A 23,038-nucleotide genomic window follows, 5' to 3' on the forward strand; every position below is an offset into this window, starting at 1 on the left:
AGAAACTACAGTCACATGGGGACTTATCAAACCTCAACAAAGGCCTCATACAACTAAGACACATCTTTGAATAGAGCAAGGAGCACAACAAGTGGTTAATAATCTGTAAACATCAATACATGAATCCGAGGTAAAACAAACCAAATCTAACACTACTAGAAATGTGTGCTGCCCATACAGTCACCTCTAGTTTCCACTGCAGTACAGAGGCACTGTCAGAGTACATTGGTCCAGCATTTTCAGGGTTATCCAGTTTTTTTTTTTAATGGCTCAAGTCTTTTCTCCAGCACACGATAGAGCAAAGGTTCAGAAGGTCAGAGGCTACACAAGAAGAGTGTCACTAAGTGCAGCTGTCTGCCATAGAATCTGTGGAGTCAGGACATGCTGTTGTGGGTGTTATGGGCAGACTTGTACTTGAAGAGCTGTCTTCAGGACAAAGCAGTGGACTGAGACTATGCTGCAGTTCTTCGAGTTCAGCAGGCAGGGGGATCCCAAGCTCCAGGTTTAGAGAGAGAGCTTCAAACCAGTCCTCCAACTTCTGAAAAGGTGGTCTAGGGAATAACAGAGAGAGATAAGTAAACTGACAAGAATGATAAGAAAACAAGAATGCTTCATAAGAATGTAACACTATTGAAAATATCACAGTCACAAAAGTAAAAAAATTAGCATGGCCTTTGACAATATACAACTTTAATATCCTGGACCACTGATTTGTTGCAGCTGCATAAAAAACAGAGGGGACTCCCTATTATTACACATAGTAACATTAAGTAGGAACAGTAACTGAGCATGCATATGCTCACCTGCTGTCTGGGGTGAGGTCACAGCAGGCCACAGCCAGTGGAAAGAAAGATGGAGGACAGTCATCAGGAAGAAACTTTTCAGCAAACTTTACAACATTGAGGCCAAAGTCCATAGTCCTGGGGAGACACTCAGGGTCTGCATAGACTCTGCCAATAATCTGTGAAAAAACAAACAAAAGATGTTCACTATTTGGCAGGACAATGTTAAATTAATCTCTGGTCTCTGGTTTTAACTTTTCATTGAGATTTGAATTGTGGAGAGGTCAAATAAGAAACAATAACTACAAAACAGCTAACCTCAGAAAGAACAATTCCATAAGAGAAAATGTCCACCTTTTCATCATAGCGTTTACCTAAAACACACGAAAGTGTCAATACATTTTTTTTTACACTTGTAGGGTAACTTTTCACACAAGTATGCAACAAGTCTGTTAAGGAGCCCACCATTGAGCATCTCTGGAGCCATCCAATAAGGGTTTCCCACCACTGTGTATCTCTTCTTTCTGTCAATGCGTCGAAACACTCTTTTCTTGTTGGATGATTTCTCAGGTGGAGGTTTGACCTTTTCCTCCACAACAAGACGAGAGAGTCCAAAGTCAGCAACTACCACTGTGTTATCCTGGAAAAAAGATAAAGTTAATTAATCTGCATAAATACAAGTAAGTCAAAATACTAGAATGTGTCTCCTACCAGTTTGACTAGGCAGTTGTGAGAGTTGAGGTCTCTATGTATGATATTCATAGAATGCAAGTAAGCCTGAAATAAATAATGGACCATGTAATAAGTACAAATTAAACAAATGATCTGTTTTACAGGTGAGTTTTCAACTCACCATTCCAGATGCAATGCTCTTTGCAAAGCTAACTCTTTGCTCCCATGGAAATGGATCCTGATGGAACAAAATTGTTTTTCAATTAAATGGACATTTAATTTTTATCACTACAAATCTTGGAAGTTGATTAAAATCATAATCTCTCAAAATGTTCCCTAAAATAATTTGAATAAGAAATGCTGCACATATGGTCTTTGAGTGTTGAAGCAGGCTGTGGAAAAAAAAAGAGCGTGCAACTCTTAAGGTTTCACCTGGAAACACTTTACAAAGCTTTTCTCTTTCCACTTTATGCCTGTGACCAGCTGACACAGACTCATTGTAAAATCCAGCCATGTGTCTTTAGGTTTATTTCAGGTCAGGCCCCCTGCTTCGTGACAGCTTAAACTGACCACTGTCCACTAACATTTGTCCCACTGTGACCAATGATGCAGAGAAGCAACCAAACTCACCGTATCTCTGATGAAATCCTTCAGAGTTCCTCCTTCGATAAACTCTGTTATTAAATTCAGCCTTTTATCTTTATACAGGACACCAATAAATCTTAAAACATGTGGGTGATCCAGACTCCGCATTACTTTGACCTACAAAATCAGGAAATTATAAAAAGATTACAGACTTTCATTTCAGAAAGACCAAGTATTTTAATGGGATCCAAAAATAGATGAGGCCTTAAGTTTCCAATTGTGAATGCAATGAATCCCTGCTTTCTGCTGTCTGTTTTCAGCTCACCTCTTTAAGGAATGTTTTCTGTGTTTCCTCATCACACCGGAGTAACTCCTTCATCACCATCACTTCTCCAGTTGCTTTATGTGTTACCTGACAAGACAAATAATATTAGTGTTGGTATATACAAGAGATGCTGGGGCTATATATTTAACTAATGTCTAACCTTGATGGCTTGTCCAAAAAAGCCTTTTCCTAAGACTTCACCATGAATGAGGTCACATGGTCTAAAGATGCGATGAGAGCAGCTACTGGGAGATCTTAAGGACTCAGAGCGGCCAATGTCACGTGAAATAAAAGACAAGTCTTTAGGCGAGTTTGGTCCTGGAGATTTGCATGTGCTGTTGCTCCGTCTGTGGATAAGGACAAGAGCTCATGCACATTAAGTCAAATATAATGCTAATATACTATATTTGTTTTTGAATAGTACCTCAAAGATCTCCTCTTCAGTGTCCCATCATCCATTACATCAGTTCTCTCCAGGACCGCCCCTGAAGGAGAGGACAGGCGCATTCGGGATGTGGCCGGGACCCCCAGGCGACTTTGTGGGGAGCCGAGTCTGAGGCGGTCCAAGCGCTGTCGAACAGGATCATACTCAATCAGCAACTGCAGTGTGTGACTGGTGCAGTGTATGAGGTCATCCACCTGGGCCAAACGATAAGAAACTGAGACTCTAGCCAAGAGTTATGCAACTTCAACACCCCTACAACAATGAGTTATATTTTTTAAAAAGAACAGTTTTCATTCAATTCAGACATGAATGCTTCAAATATTTCCATTTATTGCTGTAGATTGATGGTGAGAGGTAATTAGGTAAGGGTGTGGTTGTGAGAATAAACATGTAGGTGGCACCAAACTGTACTACATACCAACCAAACCTAAATGAAGATAGCACAATGAGAGGAATGTAAAAAATTACATGTGCGTTTATTTTTAAATACTGCACTGAATGAAAGTCACCCACAATTAATTAACTGTTAATATTCCAATACCTCCTCCTCCATAAGGGTTCCCACTGGGAGTCCATTGATTTCAAGGATCCTGTCTCCAACATGGATGGCATTCCTCACCTCTGGGCTAATAAGCATACCCCGAACCCTGGTTAAAGACACAAATGGGAGGATGTTGATTGCATACGCACATTTGTATAAGACTGCACATTATTTAATAAAAATGTGTTTTTTCTCTAAATAAAGTCTCATTTCTAATTCTAATCCTAGGTTGTGTTTGTTTTTTAGCTAATAATAACAAAATATACTAAAACTATAAATATATAAACAATGCAGTGTCAGACTGATCAAAAATAATTTAGTTCAATGAGTTTCATGTGAAAAATCTTAAATATTCCATATCATACTGGATGTACTTTTTGTATTCTGTGTCCTTACTGTCTTAGTGTATTATTATGGAAAAAATTGTAATATCACTAATGTACAAAAAGTATGCTATTAGAGTAGCTTGTAATCAGCCTTATGTAAAGACTTGCACATATAATTCTCACATACATTGATGTCACCCTGGGCAGGTGCCACTTACTCTTTGACTTGAACACTAGCGGCTCCACTCACGTCACGCTGCACAGATACAGAGAAACCCCTTTTCCCATTGGCGGCAGAAGGCATGGAGATAAGAGTCACTGTGTGGGGCAGTGCATCTAGGATGCAGTCATGTGAACGCTTTTCCAACATTGGAGTTAGGATAACCTCTTTGTAACACTTTCCACTGTAAGAAGCACCACAGCGTGTTATGGCATGAAGAGGGAGCAAAATATATTTATCTTTGCAATTATTAACAAAATGAAAACATGATGGTGTAACTGCATTCAACAAGTATACACAGATGCACATGCAAACTTTTTTATTCAGGATAAATACATATATATGTAAATTAGTGCTGCACAAGTTTAAAACAAACAAAAACAAAAAAATATTTTCCTGACAACTACTGTAAATGCGATTAGATTCACAATTTGTATAGAAAAGTACATGCACATTTTAAACCCATCCAGAAACATTGGCATTTGAGCCTGGGATAGGGGCTCAAAATCAAGAGTTCCATGCATTTCAAAACATGGTTCAGCTTTAGAGATATCACTTTTATTGCAATTGTAACTATACTGTAAAAAATGCTTTACAACTGGCATAGAATAATTATTATGCAGTTGAAGCCAGTAGTAAAGAAAGAATTGCAACTAACCAAACAACTAGTAAAAATGCTGGATTTAGCCATGATTTCCTGCTTTATTATATTGCGCAAACCTACTTTGCAGGTTCAATAGATACTCAACACAACCGCTTAAACAGAGGTGAATTCCTGACTTACCAGTAGAGTTTGGATCTCTCCACTAACGCATAGGTGTCCCTGTCTTCAATGATCACTTTGCAGCTGAGGCATACGAAGCACTCGGGGTGATATTTGTGTTCTCCCGCTACCTGAAAAACAAATGACCCGCATGGAGCTCAGGGAGTGTAGAAAGTGGTGGTCCTGTTCTGACACACTGCTCAAATGAGGGTAGAGTAACACTGCGTGAGACTGTGGTCCCTCCTCTAAGTGACACAGCCCCAATACCAACACTAACACCTGCATTTCTCTCACTGTGTCTGGAATCTGCATGACCTCATCAGTCCTCGCCGCAAGTCCCAGCCTTTCCCGGAGGTTCACACTGTTCTGAACACGCTCAACTTCTATCACACACCCAAACAACAACTTTCCATTCAAATTCAATCAACATACTTTACTGAATGCTGAAGTGCGTTTATGTGACAACTAGGCCAATTGGAAAGGTCTTTGAAGTGTACAAGTGCCTTTTACAAAAAAACCTACAAGCTGTCTAAAAAAAGTGTTTTCATCTTGGTACAATAAAAATGTGTATCAAGACTTTTCCTTAGTATCAACATCACACCTGAAATGTTCATATTGTGACAACACATTAGGATCTTCATGGTAAGGACATAATGGGTGAACAGACGAAGACTAGAAGACTAGAAGACGAGAGATAAATGAATGAAGACACAGTGGTTGTGATGTCATTCCCCATGTTGTGTTACTTTGTGCCAAACGACTCAGTGATTTACACAAAAAAGCTAATGCCAGCCAAGTCACAGTGACACTTCAGAGTTGAGTCTGTGACATCACATCTGTAAAGCCTCGGGCTTGATAGTACTGCTGACATATACACAAGGGCTAGGATAGTACTTTTCCTGGAGAAGGGCAGGAAGTCTAGTTCATGAAACCAGATCAAAACAACATTCGTCAGGAGCCCCAGAAATAGCACTTCCAATCCCAGCAGTCTTTCAGGTTACTGTTCTCCAATGAATTTACAGATAACAGACTAAAAATGGGCAAAGACAATGTCTGGACTTGAATGTCTCCCCTCTGCTGATACACCACATTATCCTCTTTCACCACAAGACTGCAGTTCTAATTAAGCTGTGCCAAAAAACACTTGGCAACTGCTCCATGGAGCAAGATGCCAATACTAAATAGGAGACTCGATTATATCTGTTGCTCAGTGGCAAAAACAACTAAAAATGTTCTTTGGCTCCCTGTCGAACAAGTTCAGACAAACGATCTTGGGCTGTGTGACCAGGAGTGCTGTCGTCATCAAACCTAAACGTGTAACTGCATGTCACAATGTGGACTGGATGTAATAAATTTCAGGCTTACTGACAGTTTGGCATCTGTTCATATAGCACAATAGTGCAAACAGCATCATTATTTATCTTGTGTGGAATCACTGAAGCAATGTTTGTAACTGATTCACAACAATGTATGGATGGGTATGTATAGGTAAGATTTTTCCAATATGTCAAGATGTTATTATACCATTTTTCCTGTTGCTAATGGATAAAAGCAGTTAAGCTAAAGGAGTAACAGTATGTGTATATGATTGCTATACAAATTATATTAAAAAATACATTTTGTGTAACTTTTATAAATAGGTAAAGTTAATTTGTGAATTTAACTATAACTTTGTTTCAATTTGTGAGACTTGCCATGAATTTAAAAAATATAATATTGACACAATACAGCCAAGTATCAGCCACAGAAGCAAGACAAACAATAAATATTGAAAAAAAATTGGACCATCTCTACTGCAGTGATACCTTAGATGTGTTTGATCCTTTTTGTTCTTTTAATCTATTCAGTAATTGTGATGTGGTGACATGGCATACCGGTAAATAACTACTAAAAACTGAATTAATATGTGTAATATGTAGTACTACTCACCATGGCAGGACCAGTCATAAGCAGTGAGCAGCCATGACACAGCTCTCCAAATTTCTCCCAGTAATGCTTCCTACAGTACAGCTTCCCATCTTTCTCATAGTACCAGTTTGTCAGGTGGTCACAGCACACAGAGCATCTGCAAAAGTTAAAATGAGGGTGGGGTGTCAGCTATAAATACCACAAATATACTGAATAATACGAATCTGAGAACAAATGGTTTAAAATATCTATATATAAATAAATAAACATGTAATATGAGGTACAAACTGAAAAAGTACAATTATAGAAGCATTGTCTTTCAAGATGAAAGTCAGAAAGAAATTATTACAGCAAAAGGTAGTAAGTATAAGATGAAACCATTATTCTCAAAGTGAACATCAAGTCGTGATAAAACTTAGGATATGACTTTCCTTCAGGGCAAATTCTCCACAAGTATTCAACTTGTGCTTTTCTTTGCCACAAGGTGAAAAAGGACAGTAAATATGAGTGGAAGGAGTACATATATGTAACATTAGAAACACACAGAAACGTGTGTTTGGCAAAATTGACAAAACTAATATCTTGGCAATGTGCTGTGTCTTTAGTTTTAAACACAATTAAAATTAAAAATAAGCAACAGACAAATGTGAAACAACTGTAAATTGAAGACAAAGGTAACACTTTATGACCAACACTGAAGAATTACAACATGTTTGTTACATTTTCATTTTCAATAAGCTGTTTTGCAGTGATTTTTTTTTAATTAAAAACGACATAGCCACTATTAAAATTTAGCATATCTCCCAGACAAAATTCACAATATTATCAATGTTTCAATATATTGGCCACCTCAAGAAATACAGCTGTTTTGTTTATTGTTTGTTTGATGTGTTACTCCTGGCTCGGGTGCACAATAAAGAGAGGAGATGACCCTCAAAAGAAATTTTAGCCAATTACTAATTATTTTTAAATTTGCAGTTGCGTTATAAAACCAGGTAAATACAATGAAAAATGCATTTCCAGGATTGTACCAATTAAAATAAGTCATCTACAGCAAAGAAGTAAAGTAAAGCTTTCTACACTATACATTCTGATGTTGTTTTGGCACCACTGTGAGACAAAATGTTAAACACGCACACGACAGGAGTGACTTGATACTGGGAGTGACCTGCCGGCTATGGGCGTTCTTTGAACAAGCTGCACTGGTAATGCAAATGGCTGACGGCAGGTTAGACAACAGTAAGTCAATCAAAATGATTAAGCGTCTCAAAGGTTAGGTTAGTAGAGTCAAGTATAGCATGTAATATTCAGGTAGTTGCTTTATGCCCTGCAGGTAAAGCTAAGATTACACTGAGGCAAAGGGTTCTCTTTGTGGATATATAATACAGTATAGTTTAGTAGTCTGTTAAGGAAACACTGTGTACCTATTGTAAAGATATACAGTCTTGTGGGCGCTGCAGTTGGTTTTCAGCATCCAGACATCTCTGATTACATTAGTATGACAAATACGGTGAGGAAACATAACAAACTGTTCATTGCAGATAAAAGGCATCACATATTGAGAATGAGCACGAGGTGAGAGTAATATTGGCTCCAGTCTGGTGTGTCACATAGATATAGGTCTGTAATTATCATGTGGAGGAACTATACAAATAGTTCAAATGAAATATACAAATTTAAAGTCAGTAAAGAGCAAAGCAATGTTAATATTCCATGAAATCTGTGGCTCTAATAACTAAACTCAGGCAATGATAAGTGCAATCTGCTTGGACGATTTCAAGCACAAGGGCAAATCTTACTTGTTAGTCACAGTATTACTGGTCAAGGCATACAATCCTTATCTCTGTATCAATATTGCACAGTGGATACCAAACAACTGTCATCTCTTCTGATAAAACATTATCTAGACAAGGAGCACAAAATGCAGAATCTCATCAGGCATGTACAGTAATACCTGCCGGTATCCAGGTGGAGAAAACTAAACAATGTCCACCAACCACCCTACTTATCAACAGAAACCTACTGATAAAGTACAATTACTGTCCATTAACAGACAATGGGCATTCAATATCAATGTGATTTAATAGGGGTTTCAAAAACACTTTACTTCCTCCTCATTAAAATTGACACGTACATTAAGTGGTGGTGTACTTAATCTAACACAATAGACAATACAATGCCAAGACTACACATTCGTCATTTCCTCAAGCTGACATTCATGCAGTTGTTTAATCACTGTTGTTGTGAAAAAAAAAATATGGCCTTTAAGCATTTGACCTTTCATGGGCCCATATATCCCATATGTAATGAAAGCTTATGTCATTGTTAAAGAAATAGGCAGGACCAGTACAAAATATAACACAATTAGCAAAGATTTGTTCAATAATATAAGAATATTTTGCATTAGACAATTAATAACAATTGAGCTCAGACCAAGGGACACACATTAACATATAGGCCTGTACATTGTAAACATAAATGAAAGGAACAAAATTTCTTTTCCTATTTGTTAAGCAGAATAAGCATATTAATTTCCCATGTGATTATTCTCTTTACCAGTACAATATAATAACTTGTATTTTTTTTAATGGAATTTTGAATCTATGTTTAAAATGAAAGTCTACAAGGTCTCTACAAAAGTACAGAAAATCCATATTATGGTGTTGAGCATTAGGCAGCCAGTGTCTGGGACAGCGGGCACACACCTCTGATTTGCAGTCTAGGAATGTAATGGATTCTGGTGTTACCTATGGCCCCAGAGCATTGCCAGGTTTACTGGAACATGCACAACATCACAAAACAGGAATGCTAGCCCAAGTAGTAGGGCACGAGAGTGGCAACATGTGGACAATGGACAATAGGATCTACAGGGGGGGTCCCAATTTATTTTGGTTTAGTCGTTTCCTTCTTCAGACATAGCATTAGTGAGACTGACTGTGCGAAATATAATTAATTTTACTACAGAGAAAAGCAAAGCAATTCACATTGCTGACAACATTGCCTTTTTTAAGCCTAGTCTCAAAAATCTCTGTTTTACAATTGATACTACTACTGAATTTTTCCCCCCTCGTTTCCTTTGGAGCATTGTAAAAAATCATATAAAATTTATGTAATATTTTACATTACAGTGAGGTCTAAAGTGGATGCTGCTACAGTGCTGCATGTCAGAAATGCATGGGAGTACACACAGGAGGAACTCATTTTGGAATAGTGCTGCTGAGTTAGGAACTTTTCCACTAAAGTAATTGTAGTAGTGTTAACAGGTTAAGTAAGGACACTGTTTGGCATGGGCTGTCAATGCACACCAAGTTCACTCTTAAAACTCTGACTGCTCTGCATGCCCCAGTGTAGTGAAGTTATTCATTCATTTTCTGCTACTTATCGTGGCAGGTAGTAGACCACCTCATGCCCAAAGAATCTGGAGAAGGATTAAGACCAATGCCAGTCTTTAAAACGTACATTGTATTTGTTTTTTCAACAGAATTGTATGGAACTTGTGTATCTCCATGGAAAAGTGAGTGACACCACCAGGCCAAGTTAGGTGAGATCTGTGGAGAGGCTACCGCTCACATTAAGAATTAATGTTTTTGAGGTATTTTTGGCAGTGAAAACATCTTTAAATGAACAATATCTCTAGCAGGTGGTGGACTCCTAACCTGAAAAAGTTACACAGTGCATTTTTTATGCTATTAGCCAAACATCATCATAGTAACCAAAATGATCTACTAATGCGCATTAATGCACTATTCTACACTGGGATCCTTTGACTATTTTTTAGGTCATTAGACACTGTCTGTACAGTTTATATAGAGCAGGCTCTCTGGACCACAAGAAATTTCTGCCTATTGGATTGAAAAACATAATGCACATCATGTCTAATGCAATCATTAAGCAAGGCAGGGGCAAAGTCCTTCAGAAAATGACCATTTTCACTGAGCACTCTATGAGGTGGCTGTCAAACTTTACACTGAAATGTACATTGTTATTGTTTTTTTCAACAAAGCAATGAAACAATTGTGAACAGTCAAAAGCAAATATGTTCAGGCACGTTTAAAACAGACGCTTCTGGGGGAGTTACAAATAGGGAACATTGTGCAGTCAAGGGCAACATGTTGACTAACAAACAATAGTAACAATTTCATAGCAACTCCTACTCCTTCCAGGGCTTTCTTCTTTGGAAACGCTATTCACATATAGCCTACTCGGATGAAGCCAAATACAGGCGTGTTTAAAAAATCTTAATGTTGAAGTCTTACTGAAAGCAGGCGTTGTGCCAGGTATCTTGAAGTACTTTCATGTGAAAAGAGTCCTGGATTTTCTCCCCACAGCCAGCGCAGTAACAGCCATCAGTACCTAAATCAATCAGACACGAACGTAACTAAACACAAACAGGTTTAAGTTACAACCAAGAGTGCTTTTTACCTTCTGCTTCCTCCATCTACTCTGCGAGAGACTCGTCGTTAATTAGACGTACGATGATTTTCCATACTAAATCAAGGCTTCAGTGTTGTGCACGGCGCTATCTCGTCTCGAGTCGCTCAAGACAAAACAAACTTCGGACAGGCTACGGGAAGGAAATCACGAACCTGGTTAAGTCTCCACTGAAAACAATAATCTATCTGCGCCTGGCCGAGGCTGCTTTCTTGCCGCTGGCAGGACAACTGACGTAATGCCGTCTCCACATTCCTGCTGGTCTGAACGGAGAGCGGAAGGACTCCCGCTGCAGCCCGCACCTGGAGCCGAGAGCCCGGGCCAGTGCGCACGATGGTGTCGCCATCTAGTGGCTGCGTAGAGTGTTACATATAGGTGAAAATCTTGACAGAAACATTATTGCGCTTAGTAGACGGAGGCGATGTCACTAACTTATCATTTAAGCATCACTCACACACACAACACTACACAGGCAAGGTGGGTCAAGTCTCTTGTCTTCATCTCAGAATCTAATAAGCAACATATATATATATATATATATATATATATATATATATATATATATATATATATATATATATATATATATATATATATATATATATATATATATATATATATATATATATATATATATATATTTGTTTTAGAAAAGTGGGGCAGAATACATTTTATCAGTTTTAATGAAGGTGACATCTAAATTGCTTGAATTAAGTATTTTATAATTATTACTGTTCCATAACATCTTTATTAACCAAAGCATTATTATATTCTTCCTTATAAGACACTAGCTTTTCAGGTAGGAGAGGGATGGTAGGGTTACCAAAACTCAGGTAGGACGCCCTTAAGTCACCCTCATGAAGTCTGTTTCTGACTTAGTTTAGGCAGAGACATACACACCAGTGCTGGAGATCATTCTGTAGGGCAAGGGCAGTGCACAACCTGTTCATTGTTGAGCAAAGGAACAGATATGGGTCCTGCTGATGGGTTCTCCTTCTCCTGTCCAGCTTTCCTAGAGTAACTGCCTGTCTCCTCCATGTTCTGGAGATTGTGCTGTTAGACACATTAAATCTCTTTACTATAGCACATGTGGATGTGCCATCCTGGAGAAACTGGACAATTTGTGCAACTTCTGTACTCCCAGTAGTGATAATCACTCTAGCCAAAGTCAGCATTAGAGGAAAACCAGCCAAAAAATATGCACGGCATATCCAGTATAATTTTTTGTCACACTGAGATCTGATGTGTTTTCAAAGTGTTCCTTTAATTTCTTTGAGCAGTATACACAGGGCTAGGCTTAGATATAAATCACATACAGATTTAACCTTTAGGTTAGGACCATTGCCATAGCAATAAACAATTCAAATCTAAACAATTTATCTCAAAATGGCACCATATATAGCAGGAAGCTGAAACCCATGAATAGTCATATCATGTGGAGTTAAGTGAACAATTATAGATATGACCAGCTTGTAAAACATGAGTATGGTGTGTAAAAATAGATGATATGCTATAGGGGACCACTGGAGGAAGATAGCCTACCAAATTAATAATTCGAATTAAATATAGAAGAAAACTGATAAGAGGATTGAGTAAACTATATTTCAAATGAGAGGTCGGAGTACTAAAAAGCAGATGTTTAATAGTGAGCTTTTATTTTGAAGGGCCCCAACCTTGCGCTCCACAGACGGCTGTGCTTCAGTGGTCGGGGCCGGCGACAGCAAAGAATAGCAGCGGATTTCATGGGGCGGACTTTAGAGACAGAAGCCGGTATCAAACCAAATCCCATCCTTAGGTGTGCGCTCCTCACGTGCGCTACGTAGCCTTCTCCCGCTATATGTCTTTGTAGAGGAGCCTGCCTAACTGAAAACAATTCAGGAAGTGTTAGGGGATATATATGATGTAATGAATTTGCATTGATCTGTCTTTTACTCGACTGTGTATATATATATATATAGGCCTGATAATTAACAATGGATGCTGAAGTGGGCTCTAGTGAAAGGGATTATGCCCTGGTACCCACGAATGGCAAAGATGTGGACGAGCTCCGGATCAACACCAAGGAACAGAGACCCACATGGGGCCGGCGCCTGGAGTTCATCCTGGCCTCGGTCGGGTACGCGGTGGGACTTGGAAATGTCTGGAGGTTTCCTTACTTGTGCTACAGCAGTGGAGGAGGTAAGAAGTCTTGGGGGGCGTTTTAAATGCAACATAGTGTCAATCATAAAGGAAAATAGCCCATATTACATCATATATTATTTTGTTATTTTAGTCCATAAGCTATTGGCTAATAGGCATATATAATAAACCCATTAAATCAAAACAACCTATATTAAAGGTTATTCCTTAAAGAGGAACGTTATAAAATACACAACAATAAGAGAGACTCAAAAACGAAAGTGAGATTTATACTTTTGGCAAGTATTTAAAACAATAAAAGGTAACACGGTGATCTAAATGTTATGTTATAACAGCTAATACCCCATAGAAGTGAAATACCCCCTCTTTAATCACAGTGTCAACTGTTGTGCTTATTCTACATGTCCTGTTATTATTTCAATTTTATTTATTTGTTTTGTATTGCTCCAGGTGCCTTCATGATTCCTTACATAACAATGGTATTCCTGTGTGGCATTCCTCTGCTCTTTATGGAATTCACAATTGGGCAATACACCTGTTTAGGACCTGTGCATGCTTTTGCCAAAATATGCCCTATATTAAAAGGTAAGTGACTAATATGTATGCGTGCTTTTATGTGAGACATTGATTATGAATAATATTTGACTATTAAAGTATTCCTCTTTTTAAAAAAAAGATTTAGTTAAAAACTGTTGTAAGTTGCATGAGGATTTGCAGCTAGTTTTGACCAAATGTCCTGTACAGGATATACACGGCTTTATACTTGTATTTCAAAATTGGTGTTCCAAGTCCATAATCAGCATTTTAGATAGTTTGGTATGTGTTACCAATTTATAATCTCACTCTTTTCTCACTCACAATTTATGTAATTTATTTCCTAAATACAGTTAATTGAAAATTAACAGCTTTTTCATTGTATTCCAAAGGAATTATGCCCAATGATTTTATCTACATGTAATGTAAACAGGTGGAGAGTAACTAATTCCAGGAATTACAGAAAATTATAAGCAAAATACAAACTGAAAATTGAAAATAATACCTGGATTTGCTGCGTTGCAAAAACCTCTAAATATGCATCTGAGCAAATCAAACCTGCAGCAGAAGCAGAAGCAGACTGAATTTCTTTGTTTAGATTACAATGGAAAAGGCCATGTGCCATGCTAGGCTAGCCCCTTGAAGCTCCACTAAATTATGATTATGTTTTCCTTTGATGATTGTTTTTTTTTTTTTTTCTTTAACACGACTCACAAATTAAATAGTAGTATTGATGAATGTATTAAGCAATTTCAAAATAACTTCTTGCACATGCTGATGGTCGGGGACTTGTAAAGCACACATTCATATATTTAGTTGAGTAACAGTAAGCATCCTCATTAACAATTACCAGTTAACAATTATCTGCTGATTTTTTATATTTTTGTTGCAGAGCAAACATTTGATTTCTGACTGTACTCATTCACAAATTGAATCAAGACCCCAGCCATCAAATGAAAACTATTAATTCTGGGGATGTGCAAATGCTATCTTTCTTTCCTAATGTAATTATTCTCTACAAAGTTCTTCTTATTTCTTTAAAGACAGAGACTATCTACCCGGTCAAAACAACCTCCCATTGATTTCTCGCTCATTTCTTCCTGGTTTATGCTCTGTGCTAAACAAGGGCCAAAAGCAGGTAGTTTTCCTCTGTTTTCTGACTGATTTATTGCATAAAGAGCAGCAGCCATATAAATCACTGTTAATCTGTCATTAATTAACTGCATGTTGTCATGTTTCAATTAAATGTTATTAGCTTGGAAGAAGCACACTGAGTTTCAGTTTTTATCCCTGTAAAAGAAATGAAAAAACACCTGGAAGTGTTTTATAGAGCTTTAGAGTGATTTTTTTTATATATATATGTTGACCCTCACTACTTTGGATCATTGTCATTCTAGAACATGGCAGGTCCAGACTAAACTGACTGAGGCTGCACATGACTTTCAAAGGGGTGCATAAGGTTGTAGTATATCTTTTATGCAGAAGAAAATATATAATCTGTGTGTATGTTACAAAAACATCTTTAAGTGACAGTCAAAGGAGTATTTCTGCTTTGTTGCACTGTATGCTATGCCGTTGCTATGTAGGGTTCCCTCCAGACCAAACAATTGTGTAAAACATAACAGCTCATCTACTAGTGCAGACTCATACACTACTGAAGGCCAGAATGGGTTAAAGAAAATTAAAGAGAGAGAGAGAGAGAGAGAGGTCACTGTAACATAAATGCAAATCATTAAAGCCACTGTATACTTCAAACAATAAATAAATAAATAAATAAATTAATTAATTAATTAATAGAAGGCTTTATTATTATGGGTGTTATTATTGCCATAAAATGCCTTAGAAACCTGTATCCTTAATGGGAGTGGGCCTGCCTCTCTACAGATCTGATTTGTAACTCAACTTGGTGGATGGCAGGTTGCTGCTTGTCTCCGCGGTGAGACAACCTTTGTCTCATCTCCCTGGAGTCAGGCTAGCGATGTGCCCGCCACCAAGAATATTACGCAGTGCTGCTTTAATGAACCATGTTAATGATTTAAGACGCTGTCAAACGTATCGCTGCACTGGTCTGAAGAATGACACCTGCAAAACTGGACCAGAGTCACACCTGTGGCTGAAACCTGACTCGGACTGTGCACAGGTGCAACAAGGCCAAATCATTTATGAAGATAATGTGCCCATCTGTGCTCTCAATCCACTACTTGTGCAGACACAAATCCTGTTCCATTATGAACTTGCTCTGCCCGTTTTACCGGGGATGCATCGGAGGGGACTTGTCCGTACACGGCTCAGTATATTTACCACAGTGCACGTCACAAAGCGCACCTACCGCCCATCACCGCCACCCTCGCCCGCGGCTGTCTCCTCCGCACACAGCCGCCCGTGCGCACGGAGCGAGCAGAGTGCGGTCAAGCTGATAGATACTGCGCGCATGGAAATCAGTATTCTTAATCATCTAATGGTTTATTTTCCTCAACGCGACGCATTTTTCATATAGCCTATTAAGCTATGTAGGCTTTGTTGTTTTGTTTGTTTTTTTACCAGATGTGTAGAATAAACTTTGCTTCAATACTTTAATTTCCTTACAGTTAATTAACCAATTCTGTGAAATATGAGGGACAGGCTTTTCAGTACAACAGAAACTTAAGTGTCTCAATCTGAATGAGTAGGCCTACCTTAAATAACATAAAGCTGGATGTTTTCATCGACAGGTTAGGCTATATGTCAGCATCGCGTATTTAGTTGTTTTAATTTGTACTTAGCCTATTAATTTTTGTTTAAATATTATTATTACCATCATAAGATTAATAGGCCTAAATGTGTCACTTATTGGAGTACTTACTGTGAAGTCCTTTTTCTGAGCCTGAGCCCACACATCAATACCAGGGAGTACATGAGTACAGAGTCTACTGAGAAATGGCCCCTGTAGTGAGGTGGAGGAGGAGGAATAGTTTGTATCTTTTGTGTTTTCGCACAGGAGTAGTAGCCTTCTATTGTGTGTAAAAGTGAATAACTTCCAAACCTGCATGACTGACACTGATGTATCTGTCTTCATTCCAGAGCCCTCTGTCCTCTTTTGTGTCTCACATCTTATGTTTTTGGCAGGTGTTGGTCTGGCCACTGTTGTCATCTCCTTTGTATTTTCCACCTACTACAATGTGCTCATGAGTTGGGCAATATATTACCTGTTCAACTCATTTGGATCAACTTTACCATGGGAATCATGCAATGAAACTTGGAATGTAGTCCAAAACTGCTCCAGTGGTTTCACTGGCAATGCAACCCACCTGCAATCTGCCAGTCAGCAGTTTTTTGAGTGAGTCTATTTTGTTTTCATGACACTGGTCAACCATAACATTATGACCACAGACAGACATAGCATTTGATTTATGTTAATAAAATTGCATATTCTGTTTGTCATTTTAGTTATAAACTTCTTGAAAAAACAGAGGGCATAGAAGATTCTGGTGGGCTTCGCTGGGAGCTGTTTGGCTGTCTAGTTACTGCCTGGGTCGTTGTCTATATGTGCATATTCAAAGGAGTTAAATCCACTGGCAAGGTTAGATAGATGCCATTGTACATAAATTATTATATATAGATCAAGACTTCACACATTATTGACTTAATATTTCGCCAAAATTTAAATATTGCTTATTTTTGGTAGCATTTCTGCCTTGAGTCAATATCTATAATTTTGTAATAGTTATTTCTTTTATATATTTTGTCTCTCAGGTTGTGTATTTCACAGCTATTTTCCCATATTTCATCCTGTTTGCCTTGCTCATCAATAATGTGCAGCTTCCAGGGGCAGTCAATGGCATTCTTTTCTTTGTGACCCCAGTGTGGAGTAAACTGTTTCAAATTAAGGTGAGGTTAATTGACACCATGGCTGAGTGGTTAGCAGTCGATGGCCCAGGGTTCATTTCTAAAACCAGAGGAGGCATTTCAGTGTGGTGTTTGCATGCTCTCTCTGTCTCTGGTTAGCCCATAGTAGCAGTGTGCATAGTCATAGCAGCTCAGGACTATAACCTTCCATTTGAATCCATGCAATTTAAGTTATATGAGAAATAAAGCAACAGATTAACTCATTGTAAAAATAAATAACAATGACATTGAATTGTTACAAGTATCCAGTAGCATATGTGAATTAAAATCTTTGATTTAAAACCATCATATTTAAAAATCCAAATTGACATTGCAATATTTTTTCCTCTTTCATAGGTTTGGGTAAATGCTGCTGCCCAAGTGTTTAACTCTATTGGAATCGCATTCGGTTCAATGATTTCAATGTCTAGTTACAACAAGTTTAACAACAACATTCTCAGGTAACACTAATAATGCCTTTGGACAAACATTTGTTCTTGTGATGTGACTCCAGTTCTGCTGTAAACTAACACAAGTGCTTAATAATTTTTGCAATGTTGTTTTGAATGCTTCCAATAAGTTCCCATGTTCAACTGTTTGTCAGTAGTTCTGATATGCCTTAAAGCATATTTGTTTTACAAAATAATCCAAACAGAAAGTGGAACATAAATAAAAATATTTAGAATTGCTGTAGTAAGAGTACAGAGTTCAGATGTCAGAGAAATTGCTGTGTCAAATCAGTTTCTCTCCATAATATTATATTAGTGACAAATTACATGACAAAACATGCAACAACTTTATGAAAGTTATTTCAAAAATTGTTTCCTCAGGGATGCTTTGATTGTGTCAGTGACAAACTCCTTCACAAGTATCCTAGCAGGCTTTGTGATCTTTTCTGCTATTGGCTACATGGCACACATCCATAACCTCCCAGTGGACAACATTGCCACAGACGGTGAGTTCAGATGTGGAAAAATACTCAAGGTTGTGTAAGGTTGTGTACATTATTGTGACATTACCAGTGGAATATTGACTGGTAGTTTTCCTTTTTAGTGAGATTTTATACTTTGGCAGATTTAATAATCCACCAGGTTTTCACAAAAGGTCAATAACAGAAACTACATGCTTGGACCATAACATGAATAGATATGACTAATGCTCAAGAGCCTTTTTCATTGAACTGTACTGTAAGCAAGTTGGGTCCTATCAGCACGTAAGCTGTTGGCAAACTTGTAAATAGACCTTTACCCAGACTCATTCATTATTTAATGACTTTAGCCCGTAACCAGCCTTTGTTATACATGAAATGGGATCTGACTGACTCATGCGGCCGTTGTCATTTGAAAAAAAAAATCTTTTACAATGATATGATCAACTGTGTAATGTTAACATTTTTAATATATAGGCCCTGGATTAGTTTTTGTGGTTTATCCTGAAGTCATTTCCACCATGCCAGTGTTTCAGCTCTGGGCACCTCTCTTCTTCTTTATGCTTCTGTGTCTGGGTCTTGACAGTCAGGTACATTTTCTTTCTGAAAAACATTAGTAAATTAAGTTGATTTGTTCCATAATGTAATGTATGTGCTGTTTATGAACATCGCTTCATATTCTCTAATGTCTTTTTCAAAATTTTTTCTGGTATTTATTCCTAGTTTGCCACCGTTGAAGTTGCCATAACCTTCTTGAAGGACGAATTTGGCACCAAAATCCTCCAGTTTGTGAAGCAAGAAGAGCTTTTGGCTTTAGCTGTGTGTCTGCTCTGCTTTTTGCTGGGGCTCCCTCATATTACTAAGGTCAGGTATATTAGTAATATGAACTGCCACCTTATCGTGGTGGAGGGGTTTGAGTGCCTGAACAATCCCGGGAGCTATGTTGTCGGGGGCTCCATGCCCCTGGTAGGGTCACCCAAGGCAAACAGGTCCTGGGGGATGGGTCAGACGAAGAGCGGTTCAGAAACCTCATATGATGAGTTATAATCAGAGGTCAGCGACGTCGCCCGGATCGGTGTTACCGGGGCCCCACCCTGGAGCCAGGCCTGGGGTGGGTACTGGGCCTTCCCGCATGGGGCCCAACTGGGCTCAGCCCAAAGGAGCAACGTGGGGCCGTCCTCACGTGGGCTCACCACCCGCGGGAGGATCCATATGGGGCCGGTGCAGAGAGATCTGGGCAGCAGTCGACGGCAGGGGCCTCGGTGACTGAATCTCCGGACATGGAGACTAGCTCTGGGGACATGGAATGTCACCTCGCTGGGGGGGGAGTAGCCTGAGCTTGTGCGGGAGGTTGAGCGTTACCGACTAGATATAGTCGGCCTCACCTCCACACACTGTTTGGGCTCTGGAACCCAACTCCTGGAGAGGGGCTGGACTCTCCATTTCTTTGGTGTTGACCGCGGGCGGTAGCAGCGGGCTGGTGTAGGCCTGCTCATTGCCCCACAACTCAGCCGCCATGTGTTGGAGTTCACCCGGTGAATTGGAGGGTTGCGTCCCTGCGCCTACAGGTCGGGGACAGGTCTCTCACTATGGTGTTGGCCTACAGGCTGAACAGCAGTGCAGAGTACCTGGCCCTCTTGGAGTCCCTGGGAGGGGTACCAGACAGTCCAACCGGGGGACTCCGTTGTTTTACTGAGGGACTTCAATGCCCATGTGGGGAATGACAGTGACAGTTGAAGAGGGGTGATTGGGAGGAACGGCCTCCCTGATCTGAACCCATGCGGTGTTCCACAGGATCTCATCTCTGCAGTTCTCAGATAATGTTGTCCTGTTGGCTTCATCAGGCCAGGACCTGCAATGTGCACTGGAATGGTTTGCAGCCGAGTGTGAAGTGGCTGGGATGTGAATCAGCTCTTCCAAGTTTGAGGCCATGGTTCTCGACCGGAAAAAGGTGGCTTGCCCTCTCCGGGTGGGTGGAGAGTCCCTGCCTCAAGTGGAGGAGTTCAAGTATCTCGGGGTCTTGTTCACAAGTGAGGGGAGGACAGAGAGATTGACAGGCGGATCGGTGCAGCGTCTGCAGTAATGTGGTCGCTGTATCGGACCGTTGTGGTGAAGAGGGAGCTGAGTCGAAAAGCAAAGCTCTCGATTTACTGGTCAATCTTCATTCCTACTCTCACCTATGGTCATAAGCTCTGGCTGGGCGCTCCCTTAGATAGGGTGAGGAGCTCAATCACACGGGAAGAGCTTGGAGTAGAGCCGCTGCTCCTCCACATTGAGAGAAGCCAGTTGAGGTGGCTCGGGCATCTGTTCCGAATACCTCCTGGACGCCTCCCTTGGGAGGTGTTCCGGGCATGTCCCACTGGGAGGAGCCCCCAGGGAAGACCAAGGACACGCTGGAGGGACTATGTCTCTCGGCTGGCCTGGGAACGCCTCGAGGTCCCCCTGGAGAAGCTGGAGGACGTGTCTGGGGTGAAAGAAGTCTGGGAGTCCCTGCTTAGACTGCTGCCCCCGCGACCCGGCCCCGGATAAGCAGAAAAAAATGGATGGATGGATGGATGGATATCAGTGCAAAATCCTCTTGTATCCATATTAACTGCTTTAAAGGTGTAGAGTGCAATTTTTCTGGTGAAGAGTCGATACCCACTTGTCTCCAGGGAAATGTTATTGCTTTGCCTGGAATGTTCCATGGGGTTTCTATTGCTCAAAAATACATTAATTCCTTCTGTGAGTAGGGGCAACTCTCCATAGATCTGAATTGTAATGAAGCATAGGGCTCTAACCTGAATAACCTAACTAACCTAAATTATAAAAAATATATATATATATATATATATATATATATATATATATATATATATATATATATATATATATAACCACCCTTTGCTTTGTTGAAAAATATTTTTATATTTTATAGTTATTTCACTTTTTCTTCACTAAATAATTCCATATTTTGCTTCATATATTTCATATCTCCTGTAAGTATTTTTTGTAATTTTCTCTTTTGCAGGGAGGTATATATGTATTTCAGCTAATGGACCACTACACTGCTGTGGTTTCACTCGTGTTTCTGGCATTTTTTGAAGTTGTGGCTGTCTGCTGGATTTTTGGTAAAACATTTAATTCAAGTTTAACAGATTAATTAAATACAATATATATATGTTTTATCTTTGGCATAATATTAGGAGTCCCGCGTATCTCTCTCATGGTCAGAAGAATGCTTGGGAGGCCTCCAAACATCTACTTCCGTCTGTGTTGGCTTGTTTTCTGTCCTGTTTTGGTCCTGGTAAGATAACTGACAGAATACCAGAGATATTAATGTGATTTATTACTGGATGTATTATACCATATGTTTGTCCTTCCTCAGTGTATTTTGGTGTCCAGTATTATCCATTACACTCCAGTGCGTTATGGAAAATACAAATATCCAAACTGGGCTGACGGTGTGGGCTGGGCAATCTCTCTGGTGTCTATCATATGGATACCACTGGGGGCTATTCATGAGATGTACATCAACAAGGGATCCCTGTATGAAGTAAGTACCATAATAAATTTCTTAGATGGCAAAATGTTTTGAAATGCTTGACTTGGGTTTTATCTTCCTGTTAAAGTGAGCATTTTGGGGATATTTCACATTCAAAAGAAAAAATAAATGTACGAAAGAAGGAGATAGACATTGTGCCTTACGTTGAGATTGATATTAATACCATATTAATAGCTTAAGTAAAATGTAAAAAAAAAGCCAATGGTAAGAATACACACAGTGTACATATAAAACCACTGAACAGGTTTAACCGTATTATATCATAAATATAGGTAGGTCACCATTTTATCTGTATGATTAGAAGTGGCTATTTGTTCTTATTTATTATCTATTTCGTTTTCTCTCCCAATAGCGATTCAAAGCAGCTATAAAACCTACAGTAGATCTGGATGTGGACAACCCTCTAGGTAACCAAACCCAATAGGTGGCTATGCTGAATTAATTTCTACAAAACTTCAACCACTGAAGAAAATCTGTTTAGTTCTACAGTGTATGATATAACATGTAAGCGTTTATTCTCCTTGATGTCGTATAATTTGTGACTACATTCCTACTTATTTCAAAAAAAAAACAAAACATTTAGACTGGTAGAGAAATTGTCTTTTACATTTACTAAATGACTTATTGAGTTAAAATATATACCCATGTATTTTTATATTTTATGTATTTGAATGTTTTTGTGTAAACTGTAACAGTTCTCTGATGTCTGATACACATTTTAAACCGTGTTAGTGGGCTATGGCCACAGTGTTTAGCCTGGTTGAATTTGTTCACTATGGTGCCTTTGATACTGCTATCTAAACCAAAATTGACATCAACTTAGTTTTTTTCCAGTTTTTTGAAAAATTGAAATAGGAAATACTGTAAGTGGAATAAGCAGAGCTAGTAGAGCAAAACTATGTGGAATATTTTTTGCTGTCCTGTGGATTATTCACTTTTGTCCCGTTTGTTCCCACACTGCAAACAGTAAATGTTTAAACCTTACCTCACACTAGTCTTGACCTAATATGTGTGTATGTACACACACACAT

The 23,038-nt window shown here is 39.0% G+C and overlaps 2 protein-coding genes across 4 annotated transcripts; one reads left to right on the forward strand and one right to left on the reverse strand.

Annotated features, from left to right (window-relative positions):
• Positions 1 to 6: 6 nt before the first annotated feature.
• limk2 (LIM domain kinase 2) lies at positions 7 to 11,322 on the reverse strand. 2 transcript variants are annotated; one of them, XM_055162065.1, is made up of 16 exons: positions 10,990 to 11,322; positions 10,824 to 10,920; positions 6,589 to 6,724; positions 4,681 to 4,790; positions 3,895 to 4,080; positions 3,351 to 3,456; positions 2,789 to 2,934; positions 2,525 to 2,711; positions 2,365 to 2,451; positions 2,085 to 2,216; positions 1,636 to 1,692; positions 1,494 to 1,559; positions 1,248 to 1,422; positions 1,101 to 1,156; positions 804 to 961; positions 7 to 551 (listed from the first exon to the last, which is right to left on the reverse strand). In XM_055162065.1, the coding sequence occupies exons 1-16, from the start codon at positions 11,003 to 11,005 to the stop codon at positions 341 to 343; spliced, it is 1,926 nt and encodes a 641-aa protein (XP_055018040.1). In that variant the 5' UTR covers positions 11,006 to 11,322; the 3' UTR covers positions 7 to 340. The 2 variants fall into 2 exon arrangements, with proteins under 2 accessions (XP_055018040.1, XP_055018039.1); XM_055162064.1 differs by having other exon boundaries at positions 2,789 to 3,003; positions 10,990 to 11,321.
• Positions 11,323 to 12,715: 1,393 nt separating this feature from the next.
• Positions 12,716 to 23,038, forward strand: si:ch211-225b11.1 (uncharacterized protein LOC561694 homolog). 2 transcript variants are annotated; one of them, XM_055162054.1, is made up of 14 exons: positions 12,716 to 13,176; positions 13,588 to 13,722; positions 14,715 to 14,809; positions 16,777 to 16,987; positions 17,098 to 17,230; positions 17,404 to 17,538; positions 17,893 to 17,996; positions 18,366 to 18,490; positions 18,941 to 19,053; positions 19,187 to 19,327; positions 21,474 to 21,573; positions 21,649 to 21,749; positions 21,831 to 21,998; positions 22,360 to 23,038. In XM_055162054.1, exons 1-14 carry the CDS (start codon positions 13,076 to 13,078, stop codon positions 22,429 to 22,431), a joined length of 1,734 nt encoding a protein of 577 aa, XP_055018029.1. In that variant the 5' UTR covers positions 12,716 to 13,075; the 3' UTR covers positions 22,432 to 23,038. The 2 variants fall into 2 exon arrangements, with proteins under 2 accessions (XP_055018029.1, XP_020791127.1); XM_020935468.2 differs by lacking the exon at positions 14,715 to 14,809 and having other exon boundaries at positions 22,360 to 23,036.

The sequence above is a fragment of the Boleophthalmus pectinirostris genome, unplaced genomic scaffold (assembly GCF_026225935.1).
Source record: "Boleophthalmus pectinirostris isolate CB_2022bp ecotype Guang Dong unplaced genomic scaffold, ASM2622593v1 HiC_scaffold_4, whole genome shotgun sequence".
Classification (NCBI taxonomy): Eukaryota; Metazoa; Chordata; class Actinopteri; order Gobiiformes; family Gobiidae; genus Boleophthalmus; species Boleophthalmus pectinirostris.

What these genes read in the sequence shown, in the direction of transcription:
- si:ch211-225b11.1 (XM_020935468.2), top strand. Translation starts at nt 12,972, where the DNA reads ATGGATGCTGAAGTGGGCTCTAGTGAAAGGGATTATGCCCTGGTACCC. An exon ending in TTTAACAACAACATTCTCAG is followed by an intron (nt 17,997 to 18,365) that starts GTAACACTAATA and finishes TTGTTTCCTCAG; the next exon opens with GGATGCTTTGATTGTGTCAG. An exon ending in TCTGTCCTGTTTTGGTCCTG is followed by an intron (nt 21,750 to 21,830) that starts GTAAGATAACTG and finishes GTCCTTCCTCAG; the next exon opens with TGTATTTTGGTGTCCAGTAT.
- limk2 (XM_055162064.1), bottom strand. An exon ending in TGGCACAACGCCTGCTTTCA is followed by an intron (nt 6,725 to 10,823) that starts GTAAGACTTCAA and finishes TAACTTTTGCAG; the next exon opens with ATGCTCTGTGTGCTGTGACC. An exon ending in TTATGACTGGTCCTGCCATG is followed by an intron (nt 4,791 to 6,588) that starts GTGAGTAGTACT and finishes TTTGTTTTTCAG; the next exon opens with GTAGCGGGAGAACACAAATA.